This window comes from Oncorhynchus kisutch, linkage group LG20, assembly GCF_002021735.2.
Source record: "Oncorhynchus kisutch isolate 150728-3 linkage group LG20, Okis_V2, whole genome shotgun sequence".
NCBI lineage: Eukaryota > Metazoa > Chordata > Actinopteri > Salmoniformes > Salmonidae > Oncorhynchus > Oncorhynchus kisutch.
In genome coordinates, this window is record NC_034193.2 from 17,480,266 (window position 1) to 17,503,946 (window position 23,681).

Below are 23,681 nucleotides of genomic sequence, written 5' to 3' on the forward strand. Positions count from 1 at the left end.
GGAGAGAGAGAGAGGAGAGAAGGGAGAGAGAGAGAGGAGAGAAGGGAGAGAGAGAGGAGAGAAGGGAGAGAGAGAGGAGAGAAGGGAGAGAGAGAGAGGAGAGAAGGGAGAGAGAGAGAGAGAGGAGAGAAGGGAGAGAGAGAGAGGAGAGAGGGGAGAGAGAGAGAGGAGAGAAGGGAGAGAGAGAGAGAGGAGAGAGGGGAGAGAAGGGAAAGAGAGGGGAGAGTGGAGAGAAGGGAAAGAGAGGAGAGAGGGGAGAGAAGGGAAAGAGAGGAGAGAGAAGGGAGAGAGAGAGAGGAGAGAGAAGGGAGAGAGGGGAGAGAAGGGAGAGGGGGAGAGAGAGAGAGAGGAGAGAGAGGAGAGAAGGGGAGAGGGGGGGAGAGAGAGAGGAGAGAGAGGAGAGAAGGGAGAGGGGGGAGAGAGAGAGGAGAGAGAGGAGAGAAGGGAGAGGGGGGAGAGAGAGAGGAGAGAGAGGAGAGAAGGGAGAGGGGGGAGAGAGAGGAGAGAAGGGAGAGGGGGGAGAGAGAGGAGAGAGAGGAGAGAAGGGAGAGGGGGGAGAGAGAGGAGAGAAGGGAGAGGGGGGAGAGAGAGGAGAAAAGGGAGAGGGGGGAGAGAGAGGAGAGAAGGGAGAGAGGGGCGAGAGAGAAGGGAGAGAGGGGAGAGAGAGAGGAGAGAGAGGAGAGAAGGGAGAGGGGGGAGAGAGAGGAGAAAAGGGAGAGAGGGGGGAGAGACGAGGAGAGAAGGGAGAGAGGGGGAGAGAGAGGACGGGATAGCGAGAAGGGAGCGAGAGGAGAGAGAGAGGGAGAGAGGAGGAGAAGGGAGAGGGAGAGAGAGGAGGGAGAAGAGATGGAGAGAGAGAGAGGGAGAGAGAGAGAAGGAGAGAAGGAGATGAAGGGGGGGAGGAGGAGTGGGGAAGAGAGAGGGGAAGAGGGAGGAGGACGAGAGGAGAGTGAGAGAAGGGAGAGAGCGAGAGGAGAGAAGGGAGAGAGGAGAGGAGAGGAGAAGAGGAGGAGGAGAAGAGAGAGAGAGGGAAGGGAGAGAGAGAGAAGGGAGAGAAGAGACGAGGAGGGAGAGAGAGAGAGAGGAGAGAAGGAGAGGGAGAGAGAGAGAGGAGAGGGGGAGAGAGAGAGGAGAGAGAGAGAGGAGAGAAGGGAGAGAGAGAGAGAGGAGAGAGGGGAGAGAAGGGAAAGAGAGGGGAGAGTGGAGAGAAGGGAAAGAGAGGAGAGAGGGGAGAGAAGGGAAAGAGAGGAGAGAGAAAGGAGAGAGAAGGGAGAGAGGGGAGAGAAGGGAGAGGGGGGAGAGAGAGAGGGGGGAGAGAGAGAGGAGAGAGAGGAGAGAAGGGAGAGGGGGGAGAGAGAGAGAGGAGAGAGAGGAGAGAAGGGAGAGGGGGGGAGGAGAGAGAGAGAGGAGAGAGAGGAGAGAAGGGAGAGGGGGGAGAGAGAGAGGAGAGAGAGGAGAGAAGGGAGAGGGGGGAGAGAGAGGAGAAAAGGGAGAGGGGGGAGAGAGAGGAGAGAAGGGAGAGAGGGGAGAGAGAGAAGGGAGAGAGGGGAGAGAGAGAGGAGAGAGGGGAGAGAGGAGAGAAGGGAGAGAGAGAGAGAGGAGGGAGAGAGAGAGAGAGGAGAGAAGGGAGAGAGGGGAGAGAAGCCATCTGCTCAGAAGGCGTAGCTGAGAGGGCAACTCGCCACAGCTGAGCTAAATGATCCTCTGGGGAACTGTTTTAATTGAAAAAATAATGCAACAAACACAATGAAGAATGCGATTTGCTTTGTCTATGAACCTAGTGAACAAGTTGACTGCTGGTATTTCTTTTAAAAGAACAACATTCAAAGGTATGAAAAAACATGCTAAAACAGTTAACAGTATTGACGGTATTGGAAACCCTACTGTGTGTATTTTTTTGTTATGTTTTTTGTCCAATTTGATTTTGATTTTCAGACCATGCAAAAACATACATAGAAAAAAACTAATAGACAACTTAACATTTCACAACATAAATTTAAACTAACATTAATGACATCACACTTGCTCAAACCAACATGTTCCCACTGTATCCACACCCATCCTGCCCATATGTCACGTTCTGCCCTTTATTTCCTTTGTTTTGTCATTATTTAGTATGGTCAGGGTGTGAGTTGGAGTGGGCAGTCTGTGTTTGTTTTTCTATGATTTGGGTATTTCTATGTTTCGGCCTAGTATGGTTCTCAATCAGAGGCAGGTGTCATCAGTTGTCTCTAATTGAGAATCATACTTAGGTAGCCTGGGTTTCACTGTGTGTTTGTGGGTGATTGTTCCTGTCTCTGTGTTTGCACCAGATAGGGCTGTTTTGGTTTTGCACATTTCTTGTTTTGTTAGTTTATTCATGTATAGTGTCTTTATTAAAGTACCATGAATAACCACCACGCTGCGTTTTGGTCCGCCTCTCCTTAACCTCAAGAAAACCGTTACAACATCTCACAATAGCACCTTCTCTCATCCTCATCCTTTTGATATGTCCAGTGCCTGAAATACTTTATGCCATTTAGCTTCAAATTGTACAAATGTATTTCATATTGTGGTTATTTACATGAGTATATGGTATACTGTATAGTGCCTTCAGAAAGTATACATACCCTTTGATTTATACCACATTTTGTTACAGCCTGAATTCAAAATGGATTCAATATTTTTTTAATGACAAATTGAAAACATGTTTTTAGAAATGTTTGCAAATGTATTGAAAATTAAATATAGAAATATCTCATTTACATAAGTATTCACACCCCTGAGTCAATACATGTTAGAATCACCGTTGGCAGCGATTACAGCTGTTAGTCTTTCTGGGTAAGTCTCTATTTGCACCTTATTAAGTTGGTTTTTGATCATTGCTAGACAGCCATTTTCAAGTCTTGCCATAGATGTTCAAGTAGATTTAAGTCAAAACTATAACTAGGCCACTCAGGAACATTCAAAGTGATCTTGGTAAGCAACCCCAGTGTATATTTGGCCTTGTGTTTTAAGTTATTGTCCTGCTGAATGGTGTATTTGTCTCCCAGTGTCTGTTGGAAAGCAGAGGTTTTCCTCCATGATTTTGCCTGTGCTTAGCGCTATTCCGTTTTTTTTATCCTGAAACAACACCCTAGTCCTTGCCGATAACAAGCATACATGTACCCATAACATGATGCAACCACCACAATGCTTGAAAATATGAAGCATGGTACACAGTAATGTGTTGCGTTGGACTTGCCCAAACAAAGGGCGGGGGTGTATGCTTTATGATTAACGACTCATGGTGTAATTATAACAACATACAGGAGCTCAAGTCCTTCTGCTCGCCCGATCTAGAATTCCTTACAATCAAGTGCCGGCCATTTTACCTACCAAGAGAATTATTGGCAGTTATCGTCACAGCTGTGTACATTCCCCCTCAAGCAGACACCAAGACGGCCATCAAGGAACTTCACTGGACAATTTGCAAACTGGAAACCATACATCCTGAGGCTGCATTTACTGTAGCTGAGGATTTTAACAAAGAAAATTTGAGATCAAGTCTACCTAAATTCTTCCAGCATATTGATAGCCCTACACGCATGCGCAATACCCTCGACCACTGCTACTCTAACTTCCGCAATGCATACAAGGCCCTCCCACACCCTACCTTCGGAAAATCCAACCACGACTCCATCTTGCTCCTACCGTCCTATAGGCAGAAACTCAAACCGGAGGCACCCGTGACAAGAACCATTCAACGCTGGTCCGACCAATTGGAAGCCACGCTTCAAGATTGTTTGGATCACGCGGACTGGAATGTGTTCCGGGCAGCCTCAGAGAACAACGTCAACCTATGCGCTGACACGGTGAGTGCGTTTATAAAGAAGTTCATTGGAGATGTTGTACCCACTGTGACTATTAAAACCTAACCCTAACCAGAAACCGTGGATGGATGGCGGCATTCGCGCAAAGCTGAAAGTGCGATCCGCATTTAACCATGGAAAGAGGTCTGGGAATATGTCTGAATATACTCAGTGTAGCTATTCCCTTCACAAAGGCAATCAAACAAGCAAAATGTCAGTACAGGGACAAGGTGGAGTCGCAATTCAACGACTCAGATATGGTACGTATGTGGCAGGGTCCACAGGAAATCATGGATTACAAAAATAAATCCAGCCACGTCACAGACACCGACGTCACGCTTCCAGACAAACTAAACACCTTCTTTGCCCGCTTTGAGAATAATACAATGCCACCATCGCGGCCCGCTAACAAGGACTGTGCCCCCACCCCTCCTTCTCCGTAGCTGACGTGAGAAAAACATTTAAATGTGTTAACCCTCGCAAGGCTGCTGGCCCAGACGGCATCCCTAGCAGCATCCTGAAAGCATGCACAGACCAGCTGCCTAGTGTGTTTACGGACATATTCAATCGCTCCCAATCCCAGTCTGTCCATGTCCCCACATGCTTCAAGATGGCCACCATTGTTCCTGTACCCAAGAAGGCAAAGATAACTCAACTAAATGACTACTGCCCCGTAGCACTCACTTCTGTCATCATGAAGTGCTTTGAGAGACTAGTCAAGGATCATATCACCTCCACCTTACCGGTCACCCTAGACCCACTTCAGTTTGCATATCGCCCCAACAGGTCCACAGATGATGCAATCACCATCACACTGCCCTATCCCATCTGGACAAAAGGAATACCTATGTAAGAATGCTATTCATTAACTACTGCTCAGCATTCAACACCATAGTACCCTCCAAGCTCATCATCAAGCTCGAGGCCCTGGGTCTCAACCTCGCCCTGTGCAACGGGCCGCCCCCAGGTGGTGAAGGTAGGAAACAACATTTCCACTTCGCTGACCGTCAACACTGGGGCCCCACACGAGTGTGTGCTCAGCCCCCTCCTGTACTCCTTGTTCACCCACGACTGCATGGCCACGCACGCCTCCAACTAAATCATCAGGTTTGCAGACGACACAATAGTAGTGGGCTTGATTACCAACAACGACGAGATTGCCCTCACCTCCTCCCTGTAGGCTCTTGGAGTGTGGTGTCAGGAAAATAACCTCTCACTCAACGTCAACAAAACAAAGGAGATGATTGTGGACTTCAGGAAACAGCAGAGGGAGCACCCCCCTATCCACATCAAATGGGCAGCAGTGGAGATGGTGGAAAGATTTAAGTTCCTCGGCGTACACATCACAGACAAACTGAAATGGTCCACTCACACAGACAGTGTGGTGAAGAAGGTGCAACAGCGCCTCTTCAACCTCAGGAGGCTGAAGAAATTTGGCTTGTCACCCAAAACCATGGCAAAATTACAGATGCACAATCGAGAGCATCCTGTCAGGCTGTATCACCGCCTGGTATGGCAACTGCACCGCCCTCAACTGCACGGCTCTCCAGAGGGTGGTGCGGTCTGCACAATGCATCACCAGGGGCAAACTACCTGCCCTCCATGACACCTACAGCACCCGATGTCACAGGAAAGCCAAAAAGATAATCAAGGACATCAACCACTCGAGCCACTGCCGGTTCACAACGCTACCATCCAGAAGGCGAGTTCAGTACAGGTGCATCAAGGCTATCAGACTGCTAAACAGCAATCACTAACTCAGAGAGGCTGATGCCTCCATTGAGACCCAATCACTGGCCACTTTAATAAATGGATTACGAGTCACTTTATACAATGCCACTCCAAATAATGCCACTTTAACCATGTTTACATATCTTACATTACTCATATCACATATATATACACTGTATTTTATACCATCTATAGCACCTTGCCGATGCCGCTCAGCCATCGCTCATCCATATACTTACATGTACACATCCTCATCCACCCCTTTAGATTTGTGTGTTTTAGGTAGTTGTTGGGGAATTGTTAGATTACTTGTTAGATATTACTACACTCGCATTAGCATCTGCTAACAATGTGTATGTGACGAATAACATTTGATTTTTATTCAGGAAATAAAGTTAATTTCTTTGCCACATTTTTTGCAGTTTTAGTTTAGTGTCTTGTTGCAAACAGAATGCATGTTTTGAGATATTTTTATTCTGTACAGGCTTCCTTCTTTTCACTCTGTCCTTTAGGTCAGTATTAAGGAGTAACTACAATGCTGTTGACCTATCTTCAGTTTTCTCCTATCACAGCCATTCAACTCTTCAAATGTTTTAAAGTCATGGTGAAATCCATGCGAGATTTCCTTTCTCTCCAGCAACTGAGTTATGAAGGACGCCTGTATATTTGTAGCTACTGGGTGTATTGATACACCATCCAAAGTGTAATTAATAACTACACCATGCTCAAAGGGATATTCAATGTCTGCTTTATTTTTACCCATGTACCAATCGGTGCCCATCTTCGCAGGACATTGGAAAACCTCCCTGGTCTTGGTGTTTGAAAATCACTGTTAGACTGTAGGACCTTACAGATAGAGTTGAAGTCGGAAGTTTACATACACCTTAGCCAAATACATTTAAACTCAGTTTTTCACAATTCCTGTCATGTAATCCTAGTAGAAATTCCTTGTATTAGGTCAGTTAGGATCACCACTTTATTTTAAGAATGTGAAATGTCAGAACAATAGCATAGAGAATGATTTACTTCAGCTTTAATTTCTTTCATCACATTCCCAGTGGGTCAGAAGTTTAAATACACTCCATTAGTATTTGGTAGCATTGCCTTTACATTGTTTAACTTGGGTCAACCGTTTTGGGTAACTTTCCACAAGCTTCCCACAATTTGGGTGAATTTTGGCCCATTCCTCCTGACAGAGCTGGTGTAACTGAGTCAGGTTTGTAGGCCTCCTTGCTCGAACACACTTTTTCAGTTCTGCCCACACATTTTCTACAGGATTGAGGTCAGGGCTTTGTGGTGGCCAATCCAATACCTTGACTTTGTTGTCCTTAAGCCATTTTGCCACAACTTTGGAAGTATGCTTGGGGTCATTGTCCATTTGGAAGACCCATTTGCGACCAGGCTTTAACTTCCTGACTGATGTCTTGAGATTGCTTCAATATATTCACATAATTATCCTCCCTCATGATGCACCCCCACAACATGATGCTGCTACCCCCGTGCTTCGGCTTGCAAGCCTCCCCCTTATTCCTCCAAACATAACGATGGTCATTATGGCCAAACAGTTCTATTTTTGTTTCATCAGACCAGAGGACCTTTCTCCAAAAAGTACGATCTTTGTCCCCATGTGCAGTTGTAAACCGTAGTCTGGCTTTTTTATAGCGATTTTGGAGCAGTGGCTTCTTCCTTGCTGAGCTGCCTTTCAGGTTATGTCGATATAGGACTCGTTTTACTGTGGATATAGATAGTTTTGTACCCGTTTCCTCCAGCATCTTCACAAGGTCCTTTGCTGTTGTTCTGGGATTGATTTCTATTTTTTGCACCTAAGTACATTCATCTCTAGGAGACAGAACGCGTCTCCTTCTTGAGCGGTATGATGGCTGCGTGGTCCCGTGGTGTTTATCATTGCATACTATTGTTTGCATAGATGAACGTGGTACCTTCAGGCATTTGGAAATTGTTCCCAAGAATGAACCAGACTTGTGGAGGTCTACAATTTGTGTTCTGAGGTCTTTCTTTCCCCATGATGTCAGGCAAAGAGGCACTGAGCTTGAAGGTAGACCTTGAAATACATTCACAGGTACACCTCCAATTGACTCAAATGATGTCAAATTAGCCTATCAGAAGCTTCTAAAGCCATGTCATAATTTTCTGTAATTTTCCAAGCTGTTTAAAGGCACAGTCAACTTCGTGTATGTGAACTTCTGACCCACAGGAATTTTGATACAATGAATTAGAAGTGGAATATCCGTCTGTAAACAATTGTTGGAAAAAATACTTGTGTCATGCACAAAGTAGATGTCCTAACCGATTTGCAAAGACTATAGTTTGTTAACAAGTTATGTGTGGAGTGGTTTAAAAACGAGTTTTAATGACTCCGACCTAAGTGTATGTACAGTGCCTTGCGAAAGTATTCGGCCCCCTTGAACTTTGCGACCTTTTACCACATTTCAGGCTTCAAACATAAAGATATAAAACTGTATTTTTTGTGAAGAATCAACAACAAGTGGGACACAATCATGAAGTGGAACGACATTTTTGGGATATTTCAAACTTTTTTAACAAATCAAAAACTGAAAAATTGGGCGTGCAAAATTATTCAGCCCCTTTACTTTCAGTGCAGCAAACTCTCTCCAGAAGTTCAGTGAGGATCTCTGAATGATCCAATGTTGACCTAAATGACTAATGATGATAAATACAATCCACCTGTGTGTAATCAAGTCTCTGTATAAATGCACCTGCACTGTGATAGTCTCAGAGGTCCGTTAAAAGCGCAGAGAGCATCATGAAGAACAAGGAACACACCAAGCAGGTCCGAGATACTGTTGTGAAGAAGTTTAAAGCCGGATTTGGATACAAAAGATTTCCCAAGCTTTAAACATCCCAAGGAGCACTGTGCAAGCGATAATATTGAAATGGAAGGAGTATCAGACCACTGCAAATCTACCAAGACCTGGCCGTCCCTCTAAACTTTCAGCTCATACAAGGAGAAGACTGATCAGAGATGCAGCCAAGAGGCCCATGATCACTCTGGATGAACTGCAGAGATCTACAGCTGAGGTGGGAGACTCTGTCCATAGGACAACAATCAGTCGTATATTGCACAAATCTGGCCTTTATGGAAGAGTGGCAAGAAGAAAGCCATTTCTTAAAGATATCCATAAAAAGTGTTGTTTAAAGTTTGCCACAAGCCACCTGGGAGACACACCAAACATGTGGAAGAAGGTGCTCTGGTCAGATGAAACCAAAATTGAACTTTTTGGCAACAATGCAAAACGTTATGTTTGGCGTAAAAGCAACACAGCTCATCACTCTGAATACACCATCCCCACTGTCAAACATGGTGGTGGCAGCATCATGGTTTGGGCCTGCTTTTCTTCAGCAGGGACAGGGAAGATGGTTAAAATTGATGGGAAGATGGATGGAGCCAAATACAGGACCATTCTGGAAGAAAACCTGATGGAGTCTGCAAAAGACCTGAGACTGGGACGGAGATTTGTCTTCCAACAAGACAATGATCCAAAACATAAAGCAAAATCTACAATGGAATGGTTCAAAAATAAACATATCCAGGTGTTAGAATGGCCAAGTCAAAGTCCAGACCTGAATCCAATCGGGAATCTGTGGAAAGATCTGAAAACTGCTGTTCACAAATGCTCTCCATCCAACCTCACTGAGCTCGAGCTGTTTTGCAAGGAGGAATGGGAAAAAATTTCAGTCTCTCGATGTGCAAAACGGATAGAGACATACCCCAAGCGACTTACAGCTGTAATCGCAGCAAAAGGTGGCGCTACAAAGTATTAACTTAAGGGGGCTGAATAATTTTGCACGCCCAATTTTTCAGTTTTTGATTTGTTAAAGTTTGAAAAATACAATAAATGTCGTTCCACTTCATGATTGTGTCCCACTTGTTGTTGATTCTTCACAAAAAAATACAGTTTTATATCTTTATGTTTGAAGCCTGAAATGTGGCAAAAGGTCGCAAAGTTCAAGGGGGCCGAATACTTTCGCAAGGCACTGTAAACTTCCGATTCCAACTGTAATTTTATGTTTGTGGTACAGTGATGAGGTAGTCATTAAAAAAAGTGAAACACTGTTACAGCACACAGAGTCCATGCAACTTATTTTGTGACTTGTTAAGCACATGTTTACATCTGAACTTATTTAGGCTTGCCATGACAACGGGGTTGAATACTTATTGACTCAAGATATTTGATCTTTTCATTTCTAATTAAAAAACATGTGTAAAAACATAATTCCACTTTGACATTATGGGGTATTGTGAGTAAACCAGTGACACAAAATCTACATTAAATCAATATTAAATTCAGTCTGTAACACAACAAAAGTGTGAAAAAGTCAAGGGGTGTGAATAGTTTCTGAAGGCCCTGTACGGTATACTGCCCAATTGTAGCATGGTGTATCGTGCTGGGTATCATTGGCCTGCTGCTGATGGAGACAGGTTGGTCAACACGGACTAATTTTATGATGTTTACTGACATTAAATTGAGCTAGTATTGATATACACTGTTAACTGATTCTGATCCAAAGCCACCACACCAAAATTCTGCCTTCCTTTAGTTGTCTCAGGATTTGGTAAGCTAATCAAAAGGGGACCATCGCGCTCTCCCAGAGGTTTGGATGGTGCGTAAAAACCAGTGAATTCAGATAAATAAAAAGTTGTCATGGGTCTGCACTCAAAAATGTTGCATAAAGCTTATTTCATTTTTCAATGTTGTTATTATTTCCACTGCATCAGGGATAACGTACACAGACGCTATCGGCTTTGCAGCCATCACCCAAAACTACCCTCAGGTCCTCATACCCCGTATTTGGGATTGCAGTGTGCAGTAAAAAATAATTTGCCAATCAATAACAACGTAACTTTTAATGGCTACATTAACTTTGACCATTTGTGATGATGCAAGCTCTCACGTCGAATTATGGTTCTCCCCACGAGCGCCAAGTTCAAACATTTCCATTTCTACAAATTCCATTACGGCCGTTACATTAAACTTATGAGTGCACCATTAGTTTCTGCTATTAGCGGCAACACGGGCTCAAGGGACTCCTCCATTTCAGTTTATAAAAGAATGTGCTTTATTTGACTCATTTCCCTCCTTTTAATAATACCTGTTTGTTTGACAGCTTAGTTTGTGTCGGGCACCCATATCCCTACCTCTGTATGTCACTCAAGTTCTCAAATCAAAGTTTACTGCTCGCTACACATACTTAGCAGACGTTATCACAGTCTCAGCAAAATGCTTGTGTTTCTAGCGCCAACAGTGCAGTAATACCTAACAATACAGAAAATACACACAAATCCAAAACATTTCCAAGAAAACTAAGAAATATCAGAACGAGCAACGTCAGAGTCAGTATGGACAGTATATGAATAGAAAAAGTGTGTACAGCAGTAGTTATATAATTTGTCATGACATTGGTTAGTCCAGTAGTGAATTCATATTATATTCCTGAAAATATTAATTTGGTTGCTACATCAGCCACTGTAGCAATTGAGATGTATGTTTATTGCGTCTAATTCAGTCTATGTGACTGTGTCTAAAACGATTACATATACATGTATCCGTGTTAAGAGCACATTGGTATGGTTTCTCCGTAGCCTAACTGTGTGCGTCAGGGTATTGTGGGTATATAAGACTGTTCTTTTCCATTCTCTTGAGGACTGCTGTGAAGGTAACATGTGTTGCTAAGTTCTCTAAACAAATTCTCAATTGACTGAGTTTTCTAGCATTGTTATAGGCTTGGCCTGATAGGCTCTATTGGCATTTTGATATGTTGCCGTTTGGTTTCTACTACTGCGATTGTTCTTTATTTTGACACTTCATAATTTCTTTCTATTGTCGGCTGCAAGTACTGAACATTATTTGTATAAAGTGCATTCGGAAAGTATTCAGACTCCTTCACTTTATTCACATGTTGTTACATTACAGCCTCATTCTAAAATTAATTATTTTGTTCCCCCCCTCTCATCAATCTACACACAATACCGCACAACGACAAAGTGAAAACAGGTTTTGGACATTTAACCAAATTTAGTAATAAAAATAAATAAAAAACGGAAATACATTATTTACATAAGATTTCAGACCCTTTGCTATGAGACTCGGAATTGAGCTCAGGTGCATCCTGTTTCCATGGATCATCCTTGAGATGTTTCTACAATTTGATTGGAGTCCACCTGTGGTAAATTCAATTGATTGGAAATTATTTGGAAAGGCACACACCTGTCTATATAAGGTCCCACAGTTGACAGTGCATGTCAGAGCAAAAAGTAATTGTCCGTAGAGCTCCGAGACAGAATTGTGTCGAGGCACAGATCTGGGAAGGGTACGAAAACATTTCTGCAGCATTGAAGGTCCAAGAACACACTGCCCTCCATCATTCTTAAATGAAATAATTTTGGAACCACTAAGTCTTTTCCTAGAGCTGGCTGCCCGGCCAAACTGATCATCCAAACTGACAGAGCTTGAGAGGATCTGCAGAGAAGAATGGGAGAAACTCTCCAAATAAAGGTGTGCCAAGCTAGCGTCATACCCAAGAAGACTCGAGACTGTAATCGCTGCCAAAGGTCCTTCAACAAAGTACTGACTAAAGGGTCTGAATACTTATGTAAATGTGACATTTCAGGGGTGTTTTGCTTTGTCATTATGGGGTATTGTGTGTAGATCGATGAGGAGGGAAAAAACAATTTAATACATTTTAGAATAAGGCTGTAACGTAACAAGATGTGGAAAAAGTGAAGAGGTCTGAATCCTTTCTGAATGCACCATTTTCATTGGACTGCACTGAAGGCTTCATTTTGCACCACGTTTGTATCTCTCGGTTGCGCTCAAACCCTCCTAAGTTAGACTGCCGGATCCCATTATTTACATCATCAACGGAACCCATTTAAATCACATTCAAGGCCTGGAGAAAATAATTACGATCTTTGACCTTTTCTTTCATACGTGTGTCCATTTTGTGTGTGTGTGTGTGTGTGTGTGTGTGTGCTCACCCTGAAGTCAATGCCAACAGTAGAGATGAAGCTACCGGCCAAGAAAGCTCCGTCCTTGAAGCGAACCAGCAGGCAAGTCTTCCCTACACCGGAGTCTCCCACCAACATCACCTGTAGAGGGACACAAATTACCTTATTTTTAATGTTCCATGGACTCTTGGAAGATTAGCCCCATTATTGTGGGGCTTATTCACAGCCTGTCCCCCATTAGAGAGAGAAACAGAAATAAACATCAACAGAGATGGAGACAGAGACAGACCAAAAGACATCTCCATCTTCTCTGAATACCTGTGGTAGCGGTTGATGAGGTGTGGAGGTCAGTAGTGGAGGTCAACGATCATAACACCATGAAACTCTACTCAACACAGAGAGGTGATTTGTCTAAGTTCGGGTGATGAGTCCGTCTCTGTGTCTGTCTGAGAATCTAGCCTGCCTTCAGACCTCTGATGGAGTAAACTTGGGGTCATGATTGGGGCTGCACCAAATGTTTGATGTATTATAATAATTGATTATTCTTATGTTGTATTAATAGAAGGGGAAGGGTTATGAGACCCCTCCCCCACTACATTTATAGGGTCCTAGACTACAAATTAACAATATATATGTTCATTATAAGGTTTTAATATTGTTCCACAGTCTTTTCTACTCTCGGTCTCTTATAAAGAAACGGTCTGAGAGATGTATGAATTATTGCAGGGTGTCTGTGAGAAGGCACATCTAGGCTAAAAGAGATTAGACACAGAACCCAGCAGAGGAGTAAAATATAAGAGACTAGTCAGACATACCTCTATAAATCAACTTGGGGAGTGGACATTTACTGCTGAGCCCATAGAAAATACTGGAACTATTGTATCTCTATTGCAAGTTTGTATAGCTGTATATGCAAAGGCTTGGTCTCATGAGTAGAAGGTAATTACGTATGCTGTGACATCACTAGGGCTGGACTTCAGGCTTAAAAAAATAACTTGGGACTTTTCCTATTTTGCAAAACTCAGGAGACACATCAGTTGTATGTGTGATGTTTGATCTTTGACTTCTGTCTACAGCTGTATTTGAATTTAAATTGTTATGATTTATAAGTGCACATTTTGAGTGTTCCTTATTTGTTAAGTAAATAAAACAGAGCACAGAAAACCGGAACCAACACCTCCATCTATGTCACTAATATCTGCATACCACAGACTTTACTCCCTCTTAGCAAACTCACTATAAAGTCAAGGCCAAGAGAGACCAGAGTGGGAAGATCAATTGTATTTTATTTATTTATTTCACCTTTATTTAACCAGGTAGGCTAGTTGAGAACAAGTTCTCATTTACAACTGCGACCTGACCAAGATAAAGCAAAGCAGTTCGACACATACAACAACACAGAATGAAACATGGAATAAACAAACATACAGTCAATAATACAGTAGAAAAAAGTATTTAAAAAAGTATATATACAGTGTGTGCAAATGAGGTAAGATACATAAGACATTAAATAGGCCATAGCGGCAAAGTAATTAAAATATAGCAATTAAACACTGGAGTGATAGATGTGTAGAAGGTGCTATGAACAGGTGCAGTGATCTGTGAGCTGCTCTGACAGCTGGTGCTTAAAGTTAGTTAGGGAGATATGAGTCTCCAGCTTCAGTGATTTTTTAAAGTTCGTTCCAGTCATTGGCAGCAGAGAACTGGAAGGAATGGAGGCCAAAGGAGGAATTGGAATTGGGGGTGCCCAGTGAAATATACCTGCTGAAGCGCGTGCTACGGCTGGGTGCTGCTATGTTGACCAGTGAGCTGAAATAAGGCGAGGCTTTAGCTAGCAAAGACTTGTAGATGACCTGGAGCCAGTGGGTTTGGCGACGAGTATGAAGCGAGGGCCAGCCAATGAGAGCATACAGGTCGCAGTGGTGGGTAGTATATGGGGCATTGGTGACAACACAGATGGCACTGTGATAGACTGCATCCAATTTGTTGATTAGAATGTTGGAGGCTATTTTGTAAATGACATCACCGAAGTCGAGGATAGTTAGTTTTACGAGGGTGTTTGGCAGCATGAGTGAAGGATGCTTTGTTGAGAAATAGGAAGCTGATTCTAGATTTAATTTTGGATTGGAGATGCTTAATGTGAGTCTGAAAGGAGAGTTTACAGTCTAAGCAGACACCTAGGTATTTGTAGTAGTCCACATATTCGAAGTCGTGGAGTAGTGATGCTGGACGGGCGGGCAGCGATCGGTTGAAGAGCATGCATTTAGTTTTATTTGCATTTAAGAGCAGTTGGAGGCAACGGAGGAGAGTTATGGCATTGAAGCTCGTCTGGAGGTTAGTTGACAGTGTCCAAAGAAGGGCCAGAAGTATAGAGAATGATGTTGTCTGCGTAGAGGTGGATCAGAGAATCACCAGCAGCAAGAGAGACATCATTGATGTCTACAGAGAAGAGAGTCGGCCCGAGAATTGAACCTTGTGGCACCCCCATAGAGACTGCCAGAGGTCCGGACAACAGGCCCTCCGATTGGACATACTGAACTCTATCAGAGAAGTAGTTGGTGAACCAGGTGAGGCAGTCGTTTGAGAGACCAGGGCTGTTGAGTCTGCCGATAAGAATGTGGTGATTGACAGAGTCAAAAGCCTTGGCCAGTTCGATGAATAGGGCTGCACAGTATTGTCTCTTATCAAAGGTGGTCATGATATCGTTTAGAACCTTGAGCGTGGCTGAGGTGCACCCTTGTCCAGCTCTGAAGCCAGATTGCATATGGTGGGAATCTGTTAATTTGGCTTTCGAAGACCTTAGAAAGGCAGGGTAGAGTAGATATAGGTCTGTAGCAGTTTGGGTCTAGAGTGTCTCCCCTTTTGAAGAGGGGGATGACCACGGCAGCTTTCCAATCTTTGGGAATCTCAGACGATACGAAAGAGAGGTTGAACAGGCTAGTAATAGGGGTTGCAACAATTTTGGCAGATCATTTTAAGAAGAGAGGGTCCAGATTGTCTAGGCAGGCTGATTTGAAAGGGTGCAGATTTTGCAGTTCTTTCAGAACATCAGCTATCTGGATTTGGGTGAAGGAGAAATGGGGGAGGCTTGGGAGAGTTGCTGTGGGGGGTGCCGGGCAGTTGACCGAGGTAGGGGTAGCCAGGTGGAAAGCATGGCCAGACATAGAAAAGTGCTTATTGAAATTCTCAATTATAGTGGATTTACCAGTGGTAACAGTGTTTCCTAGCCTCAGTGCAGTGGGAAGCTGGGAGGAGGTGCTATTTTTCCCCATTGACTTTACAGTGTCCCAGAACGTTTTGGAGTTTGTGCTACAGCAAATATCTGTTTGAAAAAGCTAGCCTTAGCTTTCCTAACTGCCTGTGTATATTGGTTCCTAACTTCACTGAAAAGTTGCATATCACAAAGTTGCATATTTTGGGAATGAGACTTTTCCACATAAACCCCCCCCCCCCTCACACACTTAGAAGTGCAACCAGATGGCATGAGCACAATGCAGGCATAATACAACTAAGCAGACATAGGATCTTAATTTGAGCCAGTTTGATACATCAGGAAAATAATCCTGCAGAAACAGTATGTATTATGTGGATTATAATAAATGTACATGTTTGTGGTGCTTGAAACATTTATCATTAGGGCAAATCAAGTCTGAAATTTCAAAGTGGAAATTACAAACTTTAGAAGCGTTTTAAAAACTCAAATAAACAACCAGTCTGCATTTCCTGCTCAGCAGGAAAATTCACAGCAACAACAGAGTGATCAAATTAAGATCCTACATCTGTATTACAGTATTCTGATTATATAACATGATTGATGAGTTATACAAACTTTACTATACCAGGCTCAGAATCCCTTATGTACTGTGGTGTGGTGCCCTGTGTGTTACGAAGTCAGTGTTTGTTCTTGTCACAGTGTGACTGTTTGAGTGCTGTGTCAGGAGTGGCACATAATCGTCTCCCATATCTTTGTTGACACAGCTGTGGCTCAGTAGTTGACAATAGAGTCGTTAAGGTAGGTTCAGTACGTAGTGAAATGTAACCAAACATACATTTCAATCATTAGGCAAATGCGCTTTGGTACTAAAATGTCATGATTTACCCTAACCATTTGGCACTATGTTTCTGGGTAGAATTGTTTGCTTTATTATTCAGATAATGCCATAACTACCAAGAACATAAATGAAAAAGGGATTTTGTAAGAGGTAAGACCATGTTAATGCCTTGATGAATAAAACAATTTCCTAATGTAATAGAGATAAAATAATGTAATTAAATAAAAGAAAGTAGGATGTTTCTGTCTTGAAGAAAAAATGTCTGAGGGTCCTCTCTCCTCTTCAGTTCATATATTTATACTGGGGGTAGCTCATCCAGGTGTTGGAGTAGTACACGGGCTGAGCAGCATAGCAGGGACTCTGGGGCAGCCACAACAATAGGTGGGCTGGACAACAGTCTCCCAGGTGTATGTCATCTGGACAGTACCTACATCGGAACGAAGCCAGCACGTGCGCCGGGATTCTCAATCTTCAGGAAGGTCTCTGGGGTAACCTTCATCCTGTGGACTATGGGAGGCTGCGCAGGTGCCACGGTTGCCAGTGGAGGCAGTGGCCGCGCGGGAGTCCAGCAGGTTCTTAATTATCTGCTGGATCTCTGGAGTCCGGCAAGCTCTGAAGATGCGCTGGGTCCCTTGCAGGCGGCAGTGGACTCAGAGCTGAAATCCTGTGTACTTCTCCTCCTCCAGCCCAAACACCATCTTGTTTATTGTTATCAACAGGGCTTCCTCAGACCCGGGGCTGCCTTCTCATCAATGGCTCTTTCATCCTTTTGTTGCACTGAGTCAAACAAGTTGATGCAGAAGGCAAATCGACGATACCACGCTTTTATACATTTTGGAGAGTGCATCATGATGGAACCCAAATTACATCATGCAACTTCTTATGTGTCGATCACAGTTATAGGCCAATGGCTATGGGACCAACCTGGCCTCATCTAGCCTTAGTTGTTTTAGATCTTCTAACCTTATGTACATTTCCAAACCTTTGTCATTAGTTGTGTGTTTTTTTGTTGGGCACATGCAATTTCTTCTGTCCTAGACAAATCTCCTTGTCTGATTGCATGAACCTCCCCTGTCTTCACCCAGGATCTCCGCGATCACTGCCTCATTGCCTGCGTCCGTAATGGGTCTGCGGTCAAACGACCACCCCTCATCACTGTCAAACGCTCCCGAAATCACTTCAGCGAGCAGGCCTTTCTAATCGACCTGGCCCAGGTATCCTGGAAGGATATTGACCTCATTCCGTCAGTAGAGGATGCCTGGTTATTCTTTAAAAAGGTGCTTTCCTCACCATCTTAAATAAGCATGCTCCGTTCAAAAAATTTTGAACCAGGAACAGATATAGCCCTTGGTTCACTCCAGACCTGACTGCCCTTGACCAGCACAAAAACATCCTGTGGCGTACTGCATTAGCATGGAATAGCCCCCATGATATGCAACTTTTCAGGGAAGTTAGGAACTAATATACACAGGCAGTTAGGAAAGCTAAGGCTAGCTTTTTCAAACAGAAATTTGCATCCTATAGCACAAACTCCAAAACGTTCTGGGACACTGTCCTCCCAGCTGCCCACTGCACTGAGGCTAGGAAACACTGTCACCATCAATAAATCCACAAGAATTGAGAAGTTCAATAAGCATTTTTCTACGGCTGGCCATGCTTTCCACCTGGCTACCCCGGTCAACAGCCCTGCAACCCCCACAGCAACTCGCCCAAGCCTCCCCCATTTCTCCTTCACCCAAATCCAGATAGCTGATGATATGAACTGCAAAATATGGGCCCTACAAATCAACTGGGCTAGACAATCTGGACCATCTCTTCCTAAAAGTATCTGCCGAAAATGTTGCAACCCCCTATTACTAGCCTGTTCAATCTCTTTCGTATCGTCTGAGATTCCCAAAGATTGGAAAGCTGCCGTGGTCATCCCCCTCTTCAAAAAGGGGGAGACACTCTATACCCAAACTGCTACAGACTTACAGTGTGGCAAAAAAGTATTTAGTCAGCCACCAATTGTGCAAGTTCTCCCACTTAAAAAAGATGAGAGAGGCCTGTAATTTTCATCATAGGTACACTTCAACTATGACAGACAAAATGAGAAAAAAAATCCAGAAAATCACTCATGCTGCCAAACATACCCTCGTAATACTGACTATCCTACCGATCCTCGACTTGGCGATGTCATTTACAAAATAGCCTCCAACACTCTAATCAACAAATTGGATGCAGTCTATCACAGTGCCATCCGTTTTATCACCAAAGCCCCATATACTACCCACCACTGCAAACTGTACGCTCTCGTTGGCTGGCCCTCGCTTCATACTCGTCGCCAAACCCACTGGCTCCAGGTCATCTACAAGTCTCTGCTGGGTAAAGCCCGCCTTATCTCAGCTCACTGATCACCATAGCAGCACCCACTCGTAGCATGCACTCCAGCAGGTATATCTCACTAGTCACCCCCAAAGCCAATTCCTCCTTTGGCCGCCTTTCCTTCCAGTTCTCTGCTGCCAATGACTGGAACGAACTGCAAAAATCACTGAAGTTGGAGACTCATATCTCCCTCACCAGCTTTAAGCACCAGCTGTCAGAGCAGCGCACAGATCACTGCACCTGTACATAGCTCATCTGTAAATAAATAGCCCATCCAACTACCTCATCCCCATACTGTATTTATTTATTTATTTATTTATTTATCTTGCTCCTTTGAACCCCAGTATCTCTACTTGCACATTCATATTCGGCAAATCAATCACTCCAGTGTTTAATTGGTATATTGTAATTACTTCGCCACCATAGCCCATTTATTGCCTTACCTCCCTTATCTTACCTTATTTGCACACTCTGTATATAGATTTTTTTCTACTGTATTATTGACTGTATGTTTGTTTATTCCATGTGTAACTCTGTGTTGTTGAATGTGTCAAACTGCTTTGCTTAATCTTGGCCAGGTCGCAGTTGTAAATGAGAACTTGTTCTCAACTAGCCTACCTGGTTAAACAAAGGAGAAAAAAACATTTAAATAAATAAAATAGGTCGCCTGATTTAAACCCAAACAAACTTGTTTGGCATCAACTGAAAACATAAATTCGTAACTCTGCCAAGCCTACAAGCAAAGATGAACTGGTGAAGGCCATCAAGATGTTTTGGCTTGAGAAATTGATGATAGAAAAATTGAATGGCACCGGCTGCCGTTTTACGTGCTCCTAACCAACTATGATATTTTGTGTTTTTTGCATTGTTTGTAACTTATTTTGGACATAATGTTGCTGCTTCCTTCTCTTATAACCGAAAAGTGCTTCTGGATATCAGAACAGTGATTACTCACCTCGAACTGGACAAAGACTTGTTCTTTAATGAGTCCGATGCGAAGGATATACTGCTTCTCTGAGACCAGGCCAAAATCTGCGTAATTTGCATGAAGAAAAGACAGAAATACAGGGGGCGGAGATCAGGGTGCCTTGTGAGAATTCGTCGGCGAGTGGGTAACCCACCTCTCCCATCCGTTCTATTGGCCCACGTGCAATCACTGGAAAATAAACTGGATGATCTCCGTGAGACTATCCTACCAAAGGAATATTAAAAACTGTAATATCTTATGTTTCACAGAGTCGTGGCTGAAGAACGACACGTATAATATTTAGTTGGCTGGGTTTTCCGTGCATCGGCAGGACAGAACAGTTACGTCTGGTAAGACGAGGGGTGGGGGTGTGTGTCTATTTGTCAATAACAGCTGGTGCGTGGTGTATAATATTAAGGAGGTCTCGCGTTATTGCTCGCCTGAGGTAGTACCTCATGATAAACTGTAGACCACACTATCTGCCAAGAGAGGTTTCATCTATATTATTCGTTGTCATCTATTTACCACCACAAACCGATGCTAGCACTAAGGCCGCACTCAACGAGCTGTATTAGGCTATAAGCAAACAAGAAAATGCTCATCCAGAAGCGGCATTTCTGGTGGCCAGGACTTTAATGCAGGCAAACTTAAATCCGTTTTACCTCATTTCTACCAGCATGTCACATGTACAAACAGAGGGGGAAAAAGGACTAAGATTGAATCCTACTACACCGGCTCTGACGCTCGTCGGATGTGGCAGGGCTTGCAAACTATTACGGAGTACAAAGGGAAACCCAGCCGCGACCTTCCCAGTGATGCAAGCCTACCAGACAAGCAAAATGCCTTTTATGCTCACGTCGAGGCAAGCAACACTGAAGCATGCATGAGAGCACCAGCTGTTCCGGACGACTGTGTGATCATGCTCTCCGTAGCCGATGTGAGCAAGACCTTTAAACAGGTCAACATTCACAAGGCCCCAGGGCCAGATGGATTACCAGGATGTGTACTCAGAGCATGCACGGACTAGCAAGTGTCTTCACTGCTATTTCCAACCTCTCCCTGACCGAGTGTCTAATACCTACATGTTTCAAGCAGATCACCATAGTCCCTGTGCCCAAGAAAGCGAAGGCAACCTGCCTAAATGACTATCGCCTGTAGCACTCAAGTCGGTAACAATGAAGTGCTTTGAAAGGCTGGTCATGGCTCACATCAACACCATTATCCCGGGAACCCTTGAACCACTGCAATTCGCATACCGCCCCAACAGATCCTTTTGTCCACTTGGACAAAGGGAACACCTTTGTGAGAATGCTGTTCATTGACTACAGCTCAGAGTTCAACACCATAGTGCCCTCAAAGCTCATCACTAAGCTAAGGACCCTGGGACTAACCACCTCCCTCTGCAACTGGATCCTGGACTACCTGATGGGAAAAATTATTACCTCAGAATTGCTCTTCAAGGACGGTGTTTTTGACGGTGACAACCTGCTGACTACCTGCTGTTTTAGAGGACCGAAAAGACTGGAAAGAGAACACTCTTTCTTTAGCATATATATTTGTCTATATAAGTAAATATTGTTAAATAGGAATAATTTAAGCTGTTTTTAGATTAAGTACAGTACCTAGCAAAGTCATTTACCTCAGCGTGCATAGTCACCTAGCCAGCTACAGTAGCTAGCAAGTTTTAGACAGTTTTATTTAGCTAACATTAGCTAGCTAGCTACTCTAACGTAAACTCACTCACTTTTGTACATCGCCTTGATCCGTACAATAGCCCTTATTTTAGCACCCCAAAAACGTAATACTTCCAGATCAAATGTAATGTCAATACCATTGTAAAGCACAATTTCTCCCCTTTCCAACAGAATCAGCCCGTTTCTGCATGATTCAAGAAGGCAATGAGCCCCATCGGGTCTTTTAAAAAATGGTGGGTGGGGAAGCGAAACTAATACGTGATAGTGAGAAGGAGAGATGTTGTGTGGGAAATTGCTTTTTTTCACTCGATCTGTCCAACTTATCACCTTATCGCCTCTAAAATGTAAATAAAACACTAAAGAGTTTATATAATGTGTCATTACAGACCTATTTGAAGGTTTGTGTCGAATTTGAATCAGGTTTTTAGGGTGGTGCTAAAGTGATCTTAGAAGTTAACAGTGGCTTTGAGAATGATGACGCAAAGAATGACTAGGTATCCCCCTTACCCCCGTCACTGTCCATTTCTTGTTTTTAAAGGATGAGAGAAGTGCTACACCTGATGGAGAGAGATTGTAAAACAGAAATAGTTGCTTTATGCGTGCTGTACTTTACGACATGACACGTCACGATGTAACGGAGGGTCCGTTTTTTCAACAATACTATAGATCAACGCATGAATAGAAACGCAGTTCACACCCCCGATTTTGAAGTCAACACAGTCGCTACAGTCCCATTACTTTTCTTTGTAGCTTAGTTTGAATGTTGCGGTTGCGCACATTTGTTACGGAATGGGGTGAGTTCACGTTAACTGTTATTGTAGCTTTCTGTTTGTATGTAACTTGCACTTTAATGGCATCCCTCAAGGATATTTTCTTTTATCTTTCCAAGACACCCCTGATCTCGACCAGAGGGGCAAATTTCAGAGAAATTCACAATTCAGGGTAACTTTAAGCACTTAACTTCTATTAGATAACAGGACTGATTTAGCTATGTACAACCATTTTTTCAACAACCATTTTCCATCTATTCCATCTAGCGAGTTGCTAGCTATATACATATAGTTCAGTGGAGGCTGCTGAGGGGAGGATGGTTCATAATGTCTGGACTGGAGTAAATGGAATGGTATCAAACACATGGTTTCCATGTGGTTGATACCATTCAATTGACTCCATTCCAGCCACCTGATCAATCAAATGGATAGGTGTAAGCATTTATGGTAATTCCAAATACCCTTAACTAGGTGTCTTTGCTAGACAGACACAGAGGGGGGTGAGAAAGGATGAAAGTGAGTGAGGGAGAGACAGGAAGACAGACAGAGAGGTGGAGCGAGAGGAAGGCAGACAGAGAGAGGTGGAGAGAGAGAAACAGAGAGAAAGACTGCAATGCAAATGTACTTGAGACTTTCAACAACTCTTCAAATCAAATTTTATTTGTCACATACGCCGAATATAACAAGGTGTGGACCTTACCGGGAAATGCTTACTACAGGCCCTTCAACAATGCACTTCTATAAATGGAAATAAGAAAATATGACTAAATAAAAATACAATCAAAAAGTAACAGAAGAAAATGGCATAACAATAACAAAGCTATATATAGGGGTACCGGTACAGAGTCAACGTGTGGGGGTACAGGTTAGTCGAGGTAATTTGTAAAGTGACTATGCATAGATAATAAACAGCGAGTAGCAGCGCCGGGGGGGGGGGGTCAATGTAAATAGTCCAGGTAGCCATTTGATTCATTGTTCACCAGTCTTGTTGCTTGGGGTTAGAAGCTGTTAAGGAGTCTTTTGGTTCCAGACTTGGCGCTCTGGAGAGAACAGTCTATGACTTGGGTGACTGGAGTATGGCAATTTTTGGGGCCTTCTTCTGACACCGCCTGGTATATAGGCCCTGGATGTCAGGAATCTTGTCCCCAGTGATGTACTGGGCTGTACGCGCTACCCTCTGTAATGCCTTATGGTCAGATGCCGAGTAGTTGCCATACCAGGCGGTGACGATGCTGCTCGGCATCTGACCATAAAGCGGTCTTCCAACTTGTTAGGCAATCATTTC

General features: G+C 43.5%; 1 protein-coding gene across 1 annotated transcript in view; it reads right to left on the reverse strand.

The window, feature by feature from the left end:
- Window positions 1-23,681, reverse strand: part of rab26 (RAB26, member RAS oncogene family) — a 134,286-nt gene that overhangs the window by 101,603 nt on the left and 9,002 nt on the right. The window contains exon 2 of the mRNA XM_020454451.2: window positions 12,580-12,690. Within this exon, the coding sequence (XP_020310040.1) occupies window positions 12,580-12,690 (111 nt within the window). The remainder of the gene's footprint in view (window positions 1-12,579; window positions 12,691-23,681) is intronic.